The 15,429-nt window shown below is 50.0% G+C and overlaps 1 protein-coding gene and 1 long non-coding RNA gene across 5 annotated transcripts in view; one reads left to right on the top strand and one right to left on the bottom strand.

The window, feature by feature from the left end:
• The window catches only part of MKNK1 (MAPK interacting serine/threonine kinase 1), a 39,314-nt gene extending 26,774 nt beyond the window's left edge, over positions 1 to 12,540 (top strand). For all 4 annotated transcript variants that reach the window (XM_072974508.1, XM_031684218.2, XM_072974507.1 and 1 more), the window contains 6 exons: positions 3,116 to 3,171; positions 6,112 to 6,207; positions 7,641 to 7,835; positions 8,458 to 8,622; positions 9,839 to 9,882; positions 11,182 to 12,540. In XM_072974508.1, the coding sequence (XP_072830609.1) occupies positions 3,116 to 3,171; positions 6,112 to 6,207; positions 7,641 to 7,835; positions 8,458 to 8,622; positions 9,839 to 9,882; positions 11,182 to 11,416 (791 nt within the window). In that variant the 3' untranslated portion in view covers positions 11,417 to 12,540. The remainder of the gene's footprint in view (positions 1 to 3,115; positions 3,172 to 6,111; positions 6,208 to 7,640; positions 7,836 to 8,457; positions 8,623 to 9,838; positions 9,883 to 11,181) is intronic.
• On the bottom strand, positions 1,485 to 11,186 carry LOC140700656 (uncharacterized). The gene is made up of 3 exons (XR_012079131.1): positions 9,375 to 11,186; positions 4,203 to 4,328; positions 1,485 to 3,019 (listed from the first exon to the last, which is right to left on the bottom strand). It is a non-coding gene; the product is annotated as an uncharacterized lncRNA (long non-coding RNA).
• Positions 12,541 to 15,429: the final 2,889 nt, after the last annotated feature.

A 15,429-nucleotide genomic window follows, 5' to 3' on the forward strand; every position in this document is an offset into this window, starting at 1 on the left:
GCCAGGTAGAAGGCTGGTCCAGGAGCTGGTGCAGCTGGCAGGCCACCCAGGAGGGTGAGGCGGCAGGCCAGGGTGGCTCCTAGGCTTCTCGTGTGGACGGTGGGTAGATGTGGGGTTATTAAGCAGGATAGGGAGACGAGAAAGAACAAGGTGGAAAAATAAATAAATTTCATGTTGAACAAGTTATGTGTGAGTGGTGTGTATGTGGATGTTCTTTTCCTTTCCTGATGATTCCAAAATTCATGCATAGTATGACCTAGATTCTAGGGTAAATATTTGGGTGTTATTCAGCCCAATTTTTAAAAATATATTACCTGTATCTCTCTTTCTCAAAACTGGAATATATGTAGTAGAGAGTATAGCTCAGTGGTAGATTATGTGCTTAGCGTGCACGAGGTCCTGAGTTCAATCCCCAACACCTCCACTAAATAAACAAACAAACCTAATTACCTCCCCCCAAAATAGTATATATGTAGGTTTATAACTTGTTCACAATAAATGGAAAATGCATTTTTCTATTACCATGGTAAGTTTGAGGTATCTGTTGAACATCATGATGGTAAATAGCTATTGTTTGAATTACACCTCAGTTTACAATCCCTTAACTAGAACTTTTGTAGTAAATTAAATCTTTTTGCAAATTAAATGTTTTTGCATTTCTATAATTATGTTTGACTATTACACACATTTTAAAAATTTGCCTAACGGCATTGCCATGGCAAAAATAAATTCTGGCTTCAACTTTTTACCAACTATGTGCTCCCTCAGTAGTAACACCTGCCTCCTAGAGCTACGGTGAGAATGAAGAGAGACGAATAACATCATGCAGGGGCTAACACTTATATAGCACCTGTTATGTGCCAGGCACTGTTCCAGGCCTTTTGCATGTATTAATTCGCTTACATAATTTCATGTCTTATGTATGTGTTGTATACATATAACACAGTGGGGCATAGTGCCTGGCACAGTTCTCCAGTAATGTTATTTTCTCCACCCTCCTCCCCGACCAGGCAGGAGGCATTTTCACTCCTCATATTAATCCCCTTTAAGTAAAGCATCCTGCCTGGTGGGGTGGAGGCAGAGCTCATGCTTTGAGGCTTACCTCTGCTCCCTTCAGTTTTGTGGACATTGGCCGGCCAGGCATGCTGCTCACGCATCCCACTCTGTGCCAGGGATCCCATGCAGACTGGTGAGGTGTGCACGGGAGGGGAGGTTCACCGAACTGCTGGCTTCCTCCTGTGGCTGAGGAGAGCGCTCCATGCTGACGGTGCCCACGCTGGGGACATGACTTGCACATGGGATGAAAATTCCTAGAAGGAGGTGTCTGTACCTTGCACAGCATGATGAATAGCAGTAGTTCTGTTTCTGAAAGCTGGGATGCATGTAGGTAACACCTGCCTGACAGAGATTTACAACTGCTCCCCAAGCTGCCTCTGTAGATTGCAAAACTGGGTCATGTTTTTTACAAGATGCACACCTTGGAGTGGGGTAAAGGCGGTTTTATTTTTTATTTATTTAATTTTTTTTTACAAGAACGCACTACAGGGAACAGAGGCTGGAGGTGTCTTAGGAGTTCTGAAGTGCTGGTTAACATCTCGCTGGCCAGCTGCCCATGTGACTAGAAGTTGGAGGGGATGAAAAACGATTTGCAGCTGAACTTGGCTGTTTTCTAAATAACTTCACACTGGAAAGATGAATTGAGCAAGAATGGGTCAGCCTGAAACAAGTTCCATACTTTTAAATACTGGACACACTGCCGCTCAGCCTCTGGGAAATGACCTGGAGCAGCTCACAATGGCTGGTTGTGCTCACCGAGGCAGGCCCATTATTATGGCCCAGCTCTCAGCTCTCAGACCGGGGCACAACGGGGCCATCGGCACCTATTTGGAGAGTGAGGCTCCATGTGTGGCTCGTGATCCTTCAGTGGGAGCACGTGCTGTAATGGAAAATATCTTTCACTTTTAGTGCGGCGAGCTGCAGCCCGGCTCAATTTGTGCAGCCCAGACCAAGCCGCTCTGGGTTCTCATTCAATTAGGTGACTGATGAAGTTGCTCAGCCTGCTGGCGCTCAGGTTCTTCCTCCCTCATGAAGAGCCTCCAGTGGGCCGGCCTCTGCCTCCTGCCAGGAAGTTGGAGGACTGTCCAAGAAGCCGAAGCCGATCAGCCAGCAAGCGATAGTGAAGCAGATTCTGCTTTTCCCTGTTAGCCCGCGAATCCCCTGCTGCTTTCCGGTGCTTCCAAACAGTGGCTGTTTAGCTTTTGCTCAGCCTTCCAGCCCTTCTGTCTCTGCACCGCCGTACACTCTGCAGGAGGATAGAGGAAAGGGACGTTCCTTGTCCACTGCTTGAGCACCGTGGTCGAGTTGGTTCTTTGTCCCTGTTTGAAGGTGGTTTGCCCCCGGCTGCCTTCTCGGCCAGGTCAGCAGCTTTTAATGCCCCACAGAGTAAGGTGCTGTCTGCAGTCTCCTTCAAGGAGGTCTGGCCAAGATCCAGGAGAGGTTTCTCTTGAGAACAGCACCTTAGGGCCACAGCAGTCCTTGCTGTGCTTCTGGCAAGACTGTCTTGGACACGGAGCACAGGTGAGAAGGGAGTTGGACAAGCTTTGGGAGATTTGTTAACTAACACTTGACCCTCTGAACATTCAGGGAGTCCCACTGAAGGAGTCCTTTTTTTCTTTTCTTTTTTTTTAATTGACCACACAAGAAGAAATGAGGTAGAGCAGTCTCAGCCCCCTGAGATGCTCTTAAACAAGGCACTGATTATTTCTGCATTGCTGTTCCAAGCACAGCCATTTGCAGAGCTCTTTGCTCTGCTTCATATCAGGCTTACTCCTAGTTGTCAGTGCAGTGCTGAAAGGGAGGCTGGCTGGGATGCATTTGGCCCTGCTTATCCCAACCAGACTTCTACAGCTCCTGCTTCAAAAGGACTTGCAGAATCAACTGTGCTTTTGGTTTGTGTCTCTGGTTACTTCTGCCTCCTGCAGCTCGTTGATTTTTTAATGTACCATAATTGGGAATTAATCTGCGAACAACAGCATTTGGAAAAAATTAATTGTGTATGGAATGTTTGATAATTATGTGCATATGTTAACCATTACTTTGCTCTTTGTCATTTCAGGCATCGCTCACCGTGATCTGAAGCCAGAAAATATATTGTGTGAATCTCCAGAAAAGGTATATAGGGCCTGATTTGGGATGTCACAGTTGAAGCCACCCTTAGACTTTCTCTGTAGATCATTAGCAGCTCTCTCAGCCTCAGGTACCAAGTTGAACTGATTATTATAGACACATGGGTATGTTATACCTAATGTGTAGTGTTTTTACATCCCAAGTAGGGCTTAATCCTGGGCCCTTTCTTGTTCTTTATCAACAGTGTGATTGGCTTAAGCCTGAGAGTTTGTAAAATATATGAAACCTACACAAAAGCAGTGTTTTTTAGTCCAGTGCACCTACCTTTAGAGCAGTAGATGTGTGTCAGAAACAATAACTCAGTCTTATGTGAAGCAGATCTCTGCCTATAAAAGATGTTTGTTTTGTGGTATATATGCCAGCTGGCACCCACCACTAGAAGTGCCAATTAGGAAGCAAGTTTTTGGAAAGGGTTTCTGCTTCCATTTTTATTTCCAAAGGCGCCCATTAAAAAGAAAACGTTTATACTTGGTGTTGAACAAATACAACCTATTTTAAACTTTATTCTAACTCAGTCTATAGTAAGTGGAAGTGTTTGCATTTCCATAAGCATGTGGGAATTTGACAGACCCTTTGTTAGGAGAGGTTTAGGCCCTGGTGGTTTTGATGGCCCACAGTCATAGCTGCACGTGTGTACATGTGCATATGCATGACACACGTGTCTTGGTCTGGATTAGGGGATAAGGAGTGGCTGCGAGTGAACATTTGAGTCAGCCTGCTACTTACAGCCCTTTTGTGGGGGATACTAATGTAGTTGCTCAAATAAGACCTTGTGACTTCCTGTCAGTGGCTCTGGCATAGAAGTTTTCAATTTATCATCATCATCATTCTGGTTATTAGTAATCACTATGGCTAACATTTCTTGAGCACTTATTTACTATTTATAAAAGTCTCATGAGGTAGATACTACTATTATCTTCATTTGATGGATGAGGATACTGAAGCTTAGATAAAGAAACTGGCCCAAAGTCACTCAGCTGATAAGTAGGTAGAGAGTAAAACCAAGGTAGTCTGACCTCAGAGTCCGCCGGTGCAACGAACCGCTCTGTCGTAGTGCGTCTGGTTTACACTGTACTCGCATGTCCTTTGTTTCATCTGATCTTCATGGCACAGGTTTGTTGCCACTTTTTATGGTTGAAAAACTAAAATTAAGAGAGACTGAGCGTCAAAGGACATTATCAAGAAAGTGAAGGAAAAAATAAACCCACAGAAATGAGAGAAAATATTTGCAAATTATATCTTATAAGGGTTAATACCCAAAATATATAAAGAACTTCGAAAACTTAAAATCAGAAAGACAACTTAATGGGAAAAGGACTTGAATAGACATTTCTTCCAAAGAAGTATACAGATGGCCAGTAAGAACATGAAAAGATACTCAACATCCTTCATCATCAGGGGATCAAAACCACAATGAGATACCACGTCACACCATCTAGGATGGTTATAATTTAAAAAATAGAAAATAAAAAGGGTTGATGAGGATGTGGAAAAATTATAACTCTTGCACATCGCTGGTGGGAATATAGAATGGTACAGCCACTATGAAAAATAGTTTGGCAGCTCCTCAAAAAGCTAAACACAGCATCACCATAGCATTCAGCAGTTCCACACCTGTGAATATATGCAAAAGAGTTGAAAATAGAGACTTAATACCAATGTTCATAGCAGTGCTAGTACCAGTAGCCACAGCTGGAAACAACCCAAGTGTCCATCAACAGATGAATGGGTGAACAAAATGTGATATATCCATGCAGTGGAATACTGTTCAGCCATAAAACAGAATGAAGTTCTGACTCGTGCTACGACATGGATGAACCTTGAAAACAGTGTGCTGAATGAAATAAGCCAGACACAAAAGGACAAAGTTTGTGTGATTCCACTTATATAAAATACCTGGAATAGGTAAATACATAGAGCCGGAAAGTAGATTAGATGTTACTGAGGCTGGGGAGGTGGAAATGGGAAGTTACTGCTTAATGGGTGCCGAGTTTCTGTTTGAGATGATGTGACGGTTTTGGAAACAGAAACTAGTAATTGTTGCACAACAGTGTGTATGTAATCGATGCTACTGAATTGTACACTTAAAAACGGTTAAAATGGCATACTTATATATATTTTACCACCAAAAAATGGGGAGCTAAGTGAAAAAAGAAGAGTGTAAGGGAGAGAAAAGGGAGGGAGGAAAGAGCTCACCCAGCAGGTAAGGGCTGAGCGGGGACTCGCCAAACCAGCACTTTGAGTCTCGCTCTGCTCTGCTTTGACCACGTGCGGGTCATCCCCTCGCATGCGCACAGCGGCACCCTGGCTGGCTCCAGAGGTGGCGCGTGCTGTCTGCGGTCTCAGGTGCAGCATCCAGCTCTTGTGGGCGGGGCAGCTATGTTGATGCCACCTAGAGTGGCCAGCCATCCCGGTCTGCTCCGGCCTGAGGGGTTTCTGGAACATAAGACTTTCGGCGCTTAACCCACAAAGGCCCAAACTGGCAAAAACAAGCCAGCCACCCTGAGCCACCTGAGGTGGTCAAGGGCTTTGCGCAAAACTCCTTTGCACTCCCCTGAATGGGCTCCAAGGAGTCTTTCGGGAATACATACTAACTTCTCTAACTTCTGCGTTGCAACATCCACCATTGGCAAGAGTTCCATAGGTTTGCTCCTTGTTTTATACCAAGTTCACAACAGTCTGACACCATGTAGCGCACACATTTTCTCCTAGTTGGGAAATAAGGAAAGAGCATGGACAAGAGGACACCTTGGGATGAAACTTCAGGTGACTTCTAGTTAACTCAAAGAGAGGAAACATGACCTCCAGATAAAGCTGGGCTTCGGTGTGGCCACCACTTGACTAGGCACGCATATAGTCACCCTGTCCCCTCATGTGCTTTGGTTGCTTCTGTTTGTAACCTTTGCTTCCTGCTTTCCTTTTCAGGTGTCTCCGGTGAAAATCTGTGACTTTGACTTGGGCAGTGGGGTGAAATTGAACAACTCCTGCTCACCCATAACCACACCAGAGCTGACCACTCCAGTAAGTATGGCTGGGCACCTGTGCCCCCTCCAGACCTCCTGTCTCCAAAGCTCTGGAGACCAGAACAGAGGGCTAAGGAAGGAAAACCGAGTGTATCTACCCCACTTCCTGCTGCCTAAGTTGCTGTATGTCCTCACTTCTTGTCTTGATAACCACACCCCTGCTTAACTGCTAATGAAAACAAATTGTATCTATAAGAACAGCCCAAGCCCTGACTCCTGGCCCAGGTGGAGACAGACAGTACTCCCAGGCCCACACTTTCACATATGAGCGTGTGGACAGCGCCCATTACCACTGGGGAGTCAGGGCGCATCCACCTTGTGGTGGAGGATGGACTGTGTGGTCTCTGGCAAGAACTAAGAGGTCCAGGCTCTCTGTACGTGGGAGCGCCTGGCTAAGTTACCCTGTGCTTCTCTCACTTCCCATTTCTTGCCCAGATGGTGCTGCTGGGAGCTATTTCTTCCTAAGACCTCTCTTATACATACTGGATATACTATAATTATTATAATTCTTTTGAGATTTGCATGCTTCATAAGTGAGTTTTCCTAATAACCTTTTTTTAAGACATGCATTTAAATATGCCCGTATCTCATTCTAAGCAATATTATTAGAAATGTTTCTGTATTTCTGTATTAGCTTCTCCTATACTGAGCTACCTTGTTCTCAAAGTCATTAACTCTCATTGCCAAATAACAAAGAAAATGTCCTTTCTCCACTCACCATCTTTCTATGAAATTAGTTATGTGTGTTGGGGGAGGTTTGTCTCTTGGTGAGCCTGAAATAATGAAGAGGGTAGCAAAAAGAATTTGTTTTGTTTTTATCAGCAGTTTTCTATCCAAGGATGGGAGGAAGGAATCCTGGATTCTTGCCCCGGGTTTGCCCCCGATGTACTTGGACAGATCGCTGTCCCGTTCTCGTCCTTGGTTTTCCCATCCATAAAAGGGAGAAGTGGGGAGACTGGCTTTGTTCTAAGAGCTCTCCTAGCTTTGATAGTCTCTTAATTCTAAATCGTTATACTTCCATGCTCTAAGCTAGCAGGGAAGCTTGGCAGGACCTCACTGTGAGAAATCCTTGCTTTATGGAATTAGATCTCCCTCCCAGAGCTGTGTTCCTGGTGCACTGAGTGGCCATTTACAGAGAGCCAAGGGTCTCCACCTACTGGAGAGGGACCTGAGAAGATAAGAAGAGAACCTGGAACTGGTCACGTGGATCACAGGGAATGTTAAGACCTGGTTTACAGATGTCCAGTGGCCCAGCTTTTCTAAGTGCGTTGCGGGTATCAGGCGAGCTCCCTGGCTGGCGTCCCTGACAGCTTCTTGCTCTGCAGCTCCATCCTCTTGCTCGTGTCTCATCTGCTCTTTGCCATCCCCATTCCCTGTAACTAAGCCTCTCTCTTCTTTGCTGTTTCCCCCTCCCAACCCTGGCCCCCACAGTGTGGCTCTGCAGAATACATGGCCCCTGAGGTTGTGGAGGTCTTCACGGATGAGGCCACTTTTTATGACAAGCGCTGTGACCTGTGGAGCCTGGGCGTGGTCCTCTACATCATGCTGAGTGGCTACCCACCCTTCGTGGGTCACTGTGGGGCCGACTGTGGCTGGGACCGGGGAGAGGTCTGCACGGTGTGCCAGGTGAGCACGGGGCCTGCTGAGGGGGGGTCAGGAAGTTGTGGGAGACCACACAGGACTGGGCTTGGTGGTTGTGCCTGATGGAAGGTAATGTAGTGTGCCCCTTCCTGCTCTGCCCAAGGGCAGCCACCGGGTGAGACAGTGATGATCAGGCGCTCAGCCCAGTGAGGAGTTCAGGGGAGTACTGTTAGAGAAGATCATCTCTGAGCTGAGTGATCATCCAGGGGAGGAGTCTTGCCCCAGGGGAGGAGAGGCAAGAAATACAAGTAGAAGGAACAGCACAAGCAAAGACAGGGAGGTTAGAAACACCTGCATCTGACGAGGAAGGAAGAGGACGGATGAGGATGATGGTGGTGGGAGATGAGCCCGGTCATGTCGGGTCCTGGATCCTACTCGCCACCCTCCTGGCCCTCCAAGTAGCAGTGCCATCCCAACCCGCCCAGGGCCTTCTGTGCGGTTGGATGATTTAGGGGAGAGTAGGGGTTGGGGAAGGGGCACTGGTCTGGGAAATACCTAGGCCACCAGCTGCAGCTGAGGTCGATTGGGCCCAGGTGATTTGAGCATGACAGGCACCCCTGCCCATCCCCTGGCTGGTGTGGCCTCAGGAGGAATCATCTTTACCTAGAACAAGCTCTTTGAGAGCATCCAGGAAGGCAAGTATGAGTTTCCTGACAAGGACTGGGCACACATCTCCAATGAGGCCAAAGACCTCATCTCCAAGCTCCTGGTTCGAGACGCGAAGCAGAGACTGAGTGCCGCCCAAGTTCTGCAGCACCCATGGGTGCAGGGGGTAAGTGCCCGGGGGTGAGGGTCCCCTCTTCAGGCCTGCAGCATGGCCATGAGGAAGCTCTCACACCCTGGTGGCTGACCTCAGCTGGAGAGAGCCATGTAGCAGCTTCAGTCCCCATGCACATAGAGTGAACTGACTCCTGACCTAACCCCTCACTGAGCCCCTTCCCGATACCACTGACGTGGCTCTAACCTTCGCCACAAACCAAGCCCGTAGGTGACGCACACCTCTCTGGAATGGACAGAGGCCTCTGGGAGATTCACACCATGCATCCCACTGTTGGCAGAGGCAAGCAGCCCAGGGAGCAGCCCAGATGGAGGCACCATCCCCCTCATATAGAAATGTCATTAGCTGAGAGCACACAGAAGAAAGGCCTTGCCACCTGCTTGCTGTGTGGCTGCACTGCAGGCACATAGGTCCTGCTCGTAGTGCTGAGGTCTGGGTGCAGCCTGCCTGAAAGGCGAACAGTGATGTTTTCCCCAAAAGAAGGATCCAAGTCTTCACTTCAAAACATTTTTAACTGTCCTCCTCGGTTAGTCACAATACCCGACCTCTGTCCCTTCAAGGAGTCTGCCAGACCGCCTGTGATTTACTGTGTGTCCTTAGTCTACTAGGCCCTAGCCAGCCTCAGTGGCCCTGACAGTGGAAGGAAGCAAGCGTTGCTGGCCCCAGTTACAGGTGGGGACCCAGTCCAAGGGTCTCTGAATGGCTCATCCCCAGCCACCTGAGAGTTGTCTTCACTGAGCACCTACCACGTGCCAGACACCAGTAGTAGTGGAAGGAGTGAGACCCAGTCCATCTTTGTGTTCTGATGGGGGAAGGAGACAAAGAAGTAAATGACAGGGTAGTGTAACAAATGCTTATCGAAAGTGCTCAGGGCACCAAAGGACAAGGACCCACCTCTGCCTGGGACAGGGGCTGGGGGTTGGCAGGGAAGGGGGAATGTCTCACAGAGGACATGACCCTAGAGCTGGGTCTTGGAGGGTGATTAGGACTCCACCAGGAAAAGAGGGCTCTCCATGCAGAGGCAGCTGGTGGGGGGGGGTGCTGTACCTTGCTTGCTCTCTCCTTGGAAGGTCTGGCCCCGCAGGCAGGCGTGGCCTGTCCCTGTGCTGGGCCAGAGCCTGCAGTAACCTGCCCACTCTGTGGCTTGGGTCAGGGCAGCTCTTGGAAGAGGGAGCAGTGCTTACCCACACATCTGTCCTTCCCATTCTAGCAAGCTCCAGAAAGGGGACTCCCCACGCCGCAAGTCCTCCAGAGGTAAATGCTCCTGTCACACCCGATGCCCATCCTTACTTGGCCTTGACTTTCCCCCATTCTCTCAGACACAGCGGGGCTGAGGTGAGGGACAGGGAGCTCACCTCTAGGCTCAGGTGTCCAGTTCCTGAAGGGGCTCCTGGCCTCCTCCTCCTCCTCACTCCTCTTCCTCTCCTCCCTCTATAGTAGGTCTAGCTCCCTCTCCTCTCTTTTTCCACATGGATGGCTTCCCCTGCCCTCCAGCATCTTTAAGATCCCACCTCATACTGTTTGCAGGAGAAAAACCTGTTTTGCGGACCCACATGAATCCTAACTGGAAATCACTACTTACAACCCAGACCGAGGTTTCCTTCTACTACTGGCAGTTGATGAAAGTAGCCGGAATCTGGGGCCCCGTAAGGCAGCAGGACCAAGGGTCATGTACAGTATTAGACAGACAGTAATAATGGCCACTGTATAGGAAGCACGTAACACCCACCAGGCCCGGTGCTAAGGGTTTTACATATGTTATATCCATAAGCTTTATAATAAATTTGTAGATGAGAAAACTGAGGAATAGAGAGATCAAGTTAACTTACTCAAGGCTACGCAGTAGCCTTGGGAGTTGGACTTGGAACCCAGGTTTGCCTGACTCTTGTGCCTCTTAACACTGAATCATGTTCCTAGTGAGCACTGCCCTATTCCCAAAGGGCCAGGGCTAAGGCCTTGTGGAAAACCCTCTGGAACCCTACCTCCTGGCAAGTTTCTAGGAGTTACACAGTTGAGCCCAGTTTGGGTTCCTCTCTGATTCTCTGGAGCTGCATCCAGATGCCTTGAGGCTCCAAACCTCAGGTCCACCTTCAGAGACTGATTCAGCAAACCCAGGGTGCCCGTTACATGCTGGCCTTGAGCTGGGTCCTGGGGACACAGACATAAAGGCACAGCCCCTGGATCCCCTGCCCTGACCAGGGAGAGGGATGGACATGGGTGATTTTCAATGTGCCGTGGCCCTTCCTCTGGTAGAGCTGTGTGAGGAGTCCTGGGAGCTCAGAGGAGGGGGCTCTGAATAGAAGGGAGCATTTGTCTCAACTATTAAGTCCAGAGGCTATCCTTGAAGCTCAAAGCCTTTCCAGCCCCAGTAAAGTCATATTCCAAATCCATGCAAGAACTTCTTCAGAGCATCCTGGGCTGGCGCAGAAAAATCCGGTAGGAGCGTAGAACCACAGCAACAGGGGGTGGGGTGGGGGGTTGTTGAGCTGGCTGGTAGACCCCACTGAGCCCTGGCTCCCTCTCTTCTGTGCTCCCCACCGCCAATCCCTGCAGAAACAGCAGCACAATGGACCTGACACTCTTCGCAGCCGAGGCAATCGCCCTGAACCGCCAGCTGTCTCAGCACGAGGAGAATGAACTGGTCAAGGAGTCGGAGGCGCTGGCTGAGGGCCTCTGCTCTGTGAAGCTTTCCCCTCCTTCCAAGTCACGCCTGGCCCGCCGGAGGGCGCTGACCCAGGCAGACCGCAGTGGAGCTGTGGAATCCTGCCCGACACCCACAGCGCTCTGACCGGCTCCAGGCCCCAGGCCTGCCCAGGCCTCACCCTGCTAGAAACCTGTGAGGGGCCTGCTCTGCTGCTCCATCCAGGCCTTTTCATCCACAAAGGCTCTGAGGTTCCCATCTAGCCCTCCTCCCCATTTCCCCAGAGTCCTCAAGGAAAAAGCTTTTTCCAAAGGGGGTGTCTTTGAAAAGGAAAGCAATCACTTGTCACTTTGCATAATCGCCTGAGGCAGGGACATCTCTTTGCTGGGCTCCTGCCCACCTGCTCACCCGCCTGCCTGCGGATCCAGGATCCAGCCCACTCTCACAGGCAGGCAGCGGTGGCGGCTAGGGCTGCGGCCTTCAGGGAACCAGTCTTGAGAAGCATCAGATGACAGAGGCTCTTCCCTCTCTGTGCGCTGTCACCCCCGCTGGCAGTGCTTCCACCTTCCTCTGTCCTCCGGATGTCCTCCCCCTTGGCTGAGTGAAGCCATCCCCCTCAATTCAGGGAAGGGCAGGGAGCCTTCTGCATTCAGGAAGCCAGATCAGTCTTCCAGTTGGTAGCACGGAAAAGCATGTAATCTTTCTTTGCCGTGACCAAAATGCGTCCCTCATTTATCATCCTCTTCTTTGTTTGGGATTGCTGCAGAAGTCAGTATTATTTTGTTTTTTAAAGTGTTTATTTTTTTAACCGTGCTCTTCCAGCAAAGGTGGGACTTTATAAACTCCCACTGGGAGCCCATGGACTTTCCAGAGCTTTTATGGCTCACTCTTCTGAGTATCTATGCATTTTAAAGGTGTTAATCAGCTATTTCCTATTACTCTAACTGGTTTTAAGCTGTTCAGGTGATGAGTGACTTAGAGACTGGGTGTCTGCTGCTTCCTCCATCGGGCCTGGTGTGGAGGACGACACAGATCTGGGGCAGTGAGAAGGAGCTCCGTGCCTGATGTGGAACTGGACTAGGGGCTGGCCGGCCTCCCTGGTCTGAGCCGTGTGGTGCTTGCTGCCTGGGAGCATGAAGGCACATCCAGCATCAGATAAGCTGAGCTGTTTAGTTACCTAAGAAAATCAATTTGCATATGTCAGACGTTTATACAATGTAAGGATGGGATTATACATTGCGCTTATTTTAATAAAACTATTTTAAATTCTAGTGGCCTTCCTGGTGGTCCTTTCTTCACCTGCGGGCCTGAGGAGGAGATGGGCCTTCTGGAGAAGGGCTGAGTCCAGCTTGGAAGGGAGGGGGTGTTGCCCCTTGTCAAGACCTCTTAACTATTAGTACCTCATTGGATCTGTAACACCAAGTGAAGGAGAGAGCATTGCTCCTCTTTTTTAGGTGAGGAAATGAAGTTCATCAAACATTTGTCAATCTCCTCTTCTGTGCCAGGACCTGGAGATAAGTAAGAAAGTCTCTGCCTTCTAGGATCTCACCATCAAGGGGAAGAGGCCGTGTCCACAACCATCACACAAGGCGGCTTCAAAAGCAATTTAACACATGTGCCCTGGACCCAGCCCAGTCCTCCCACCCAAGCAGAACAAAGTCCCCTCTGTCTGAAGCAGCACTAAGCCTTTTTTGAGGCTCCGTTGTGTGCCCAGGACTATACTTTTTCCAGCCAGAGTTGGCAACAAAGAAACATAGTGTCTCGCATCCACAGCCCTCGTGTTTCACCAAGCAGAGGGCTTTTGAGCGCTTTGCCCCAGTAATCCTCAGAACCAGACTCAGAGGGCTGCGTGGGGAGGGCCTTTATCAATTCCCAAGGAGGTGGCAGAGGGAGGTCTGAGTGTCAGGGCAGTAGATTGGGTGCCACTGGTTTCTCCCTGGGAGATCAGAGAGCCGAAATGGGATCAGGGGCTCTTGGCTGTGGGGGTGGGTCATGGGCCTGGGCCAGCCATCCTACCCCACGAATCTTCCCTGTTGATGAGGACGTACTTTCTGTTGACAGTCTTCCCTTTGCAGTAACCCTTACCATCCTCACACCCCTTCTTCACCTCCCCAGAGTAGGAGGGGCTGGAAAAGCAGGGCTGCAGAATCTGAGCCCTTTGGCCCAAAGTCTCTCTGTCCCTGGGGACTTGGAACCAAGGTGGGAGTTTTGTCTCTGGACTCCAGCCCCACCCTAGTCAGTCCTGCAGGTTGTCCCAGCAGGGATGTGACTTACAGGGGCCTCCTGGACCAAGCACTCCCTCTGCCTACCCCGTAAGGTCCACCTGGCAAGACCTCTCTCATTCTCCACGGCTCTGCTTAAACGATGCTGTGCCTACTTTGGTTTTGCTGGCATTACTGTGCACTTACTAAACTTTCTGAGAAGTTTACAGGCATTATCTCATTTAATTCTCACAGCAGTCAGTTAAGGTAAGGTACTGTTTTACCCCACTTAACATAAAAAACCAAGCAGAGAAAGGGGGGAAAAATAGCTTGCCCACAGCTCTACAGCTAGGAGGATAGAACCGGAGTTCTTCCCAGAGACAGCTGACGTCCAGAGCTATGCTGCCTGCGTTCAAATCCCAGTTCTGCCACTTACTGGCCTTGGGCCTTGGGTAAGTTATTTAACCTCTGAGGGTCTCAGTTTCTTACACCAAAAACTAGAGAGACTAGTGCTTACCTCAGGGTGCTGTTGTGAAAGTCACAAATCAATAAATGCGAAGTGTTTAGAGCACTATGTAGTAAGTGCTGACTAAATATTATCTGTGACGGTTGGAGTTATTTTTATTGTTGTCTCCTGGGGCAAAATTGCTCAACTGGGCCCCAGTGGTAGAGTCCGTGAGGAAACTCTTCCCTTGGCTTGTGTGGGTGGAGATGGGTCTGGGCTTTCTACACGGGCCTGGCCTCTGGCCCTTTGTGGGATCCTCCTGCTGACAGGCTGCTCTGCCCCTCTGGGCTGGGGTCCCTGTCCCCAAGGGGCAGCTGTTGGTGCCAAGGGAAGGGCCAGGTTGGGGGCCAGGGGCCCCAAGTTCTAGTCCTTCCTCTGCCACTGTTCAGTAGGTGAGCTTGGGAAGTCCCTTGCCCTTTCTGAGGACCAGGCCACATGCCTGGCTCTACTGGGCAGAGGTGGATATAGCAGACACGCTGGAGGCGGCTCTGGGACCTGGGGCTGTGGCAGTTAGTACCTCAGCTCTAGGGCTCATGCTTGAGCCCTTAGGAGAAGGCTGATCCCAGCCAGCGGGAGTGTCCCTGTCAAGGGGACCCTGAGGACTGTCTGAGCTCTGTCTGGGGGCCTGGGCACAGGGATTGAGTCTTTCTTCCTCTGGGTGTCCACCTGCCTGAGCTCTGAGGGCTCCTCCTCCCTCCGGGCCAACTGCCCCTCACCGGATCCAGCTCCGCCAACAGCAGTGCCCTGGTCCCATGCCAACTGCTCCAGCTGCTGAGGTCTGGAGGGGAGCAGCGAGAAGCATGGTCCCCCACGGCTGGCACTCTTGTTGCCATGGTAGCAGTTGCCTTGGAAGCCACTTCCCCGACTTCAGCTTCCAAACAGTCTGGGAAAGCTGCCCATCCCTCAGGGGATCAGTGAATTAATCACGCTCTTTTCCAGGGTCCTCACCCCTCAAGGAAAATAAACAGAACTAAACCAAGCTGAGGCCTTTCGCCCACTCTTCCTCCCGCACCATGCCACCCTTGGACTTGGTGCTTCCAGGAAGGAAAGAACATAGGCAGGCACCCTCCAGCCCTGGCCCCCACAATGAGACAGAGATTTTGTGACAGAATTCAGTGGTGACCCGTGGCCCAGCCACACTGGGTCTAGGGACCTGGAGGTCCCAGGCTTCAGCGAGGAAGGCTCTGATGCTTGTGGGGTAGGGAAAGGTGGGGTGGTCGAGCTCTAGAGCCCTGGGCTCCCATCTCATTTACCTGTTAGAGCTGGTGCATCATCCAAGGACAAGCCTGCACTTTCTTTTTCAGAGCTGACATGACTGATATTGAGGAAAGAATTGGCAAGTCTCCGTAATCAACAGAGGAGCAGGCGTCACAAGTTTCCAGTAGCCTTTAGTGACACTCCTGTCATGAAGGAAAGACACAGGCCTTAACTGATTCTTCAGAACACAGTGTCTC

This window comes from Vicugna pacos, chromosome 13 (genome assembly GCF_048564905.1).
Source record: "Vicugna pacos chromosome 13, VicPac4, whole genome shotgun sequence".
Taxonomy (NCBI): Eukaryota; Metazoa; Chordata; class Mammalia; order Artiodactyla; family Camelidae; genus Vicugna; species Vicugna pacos.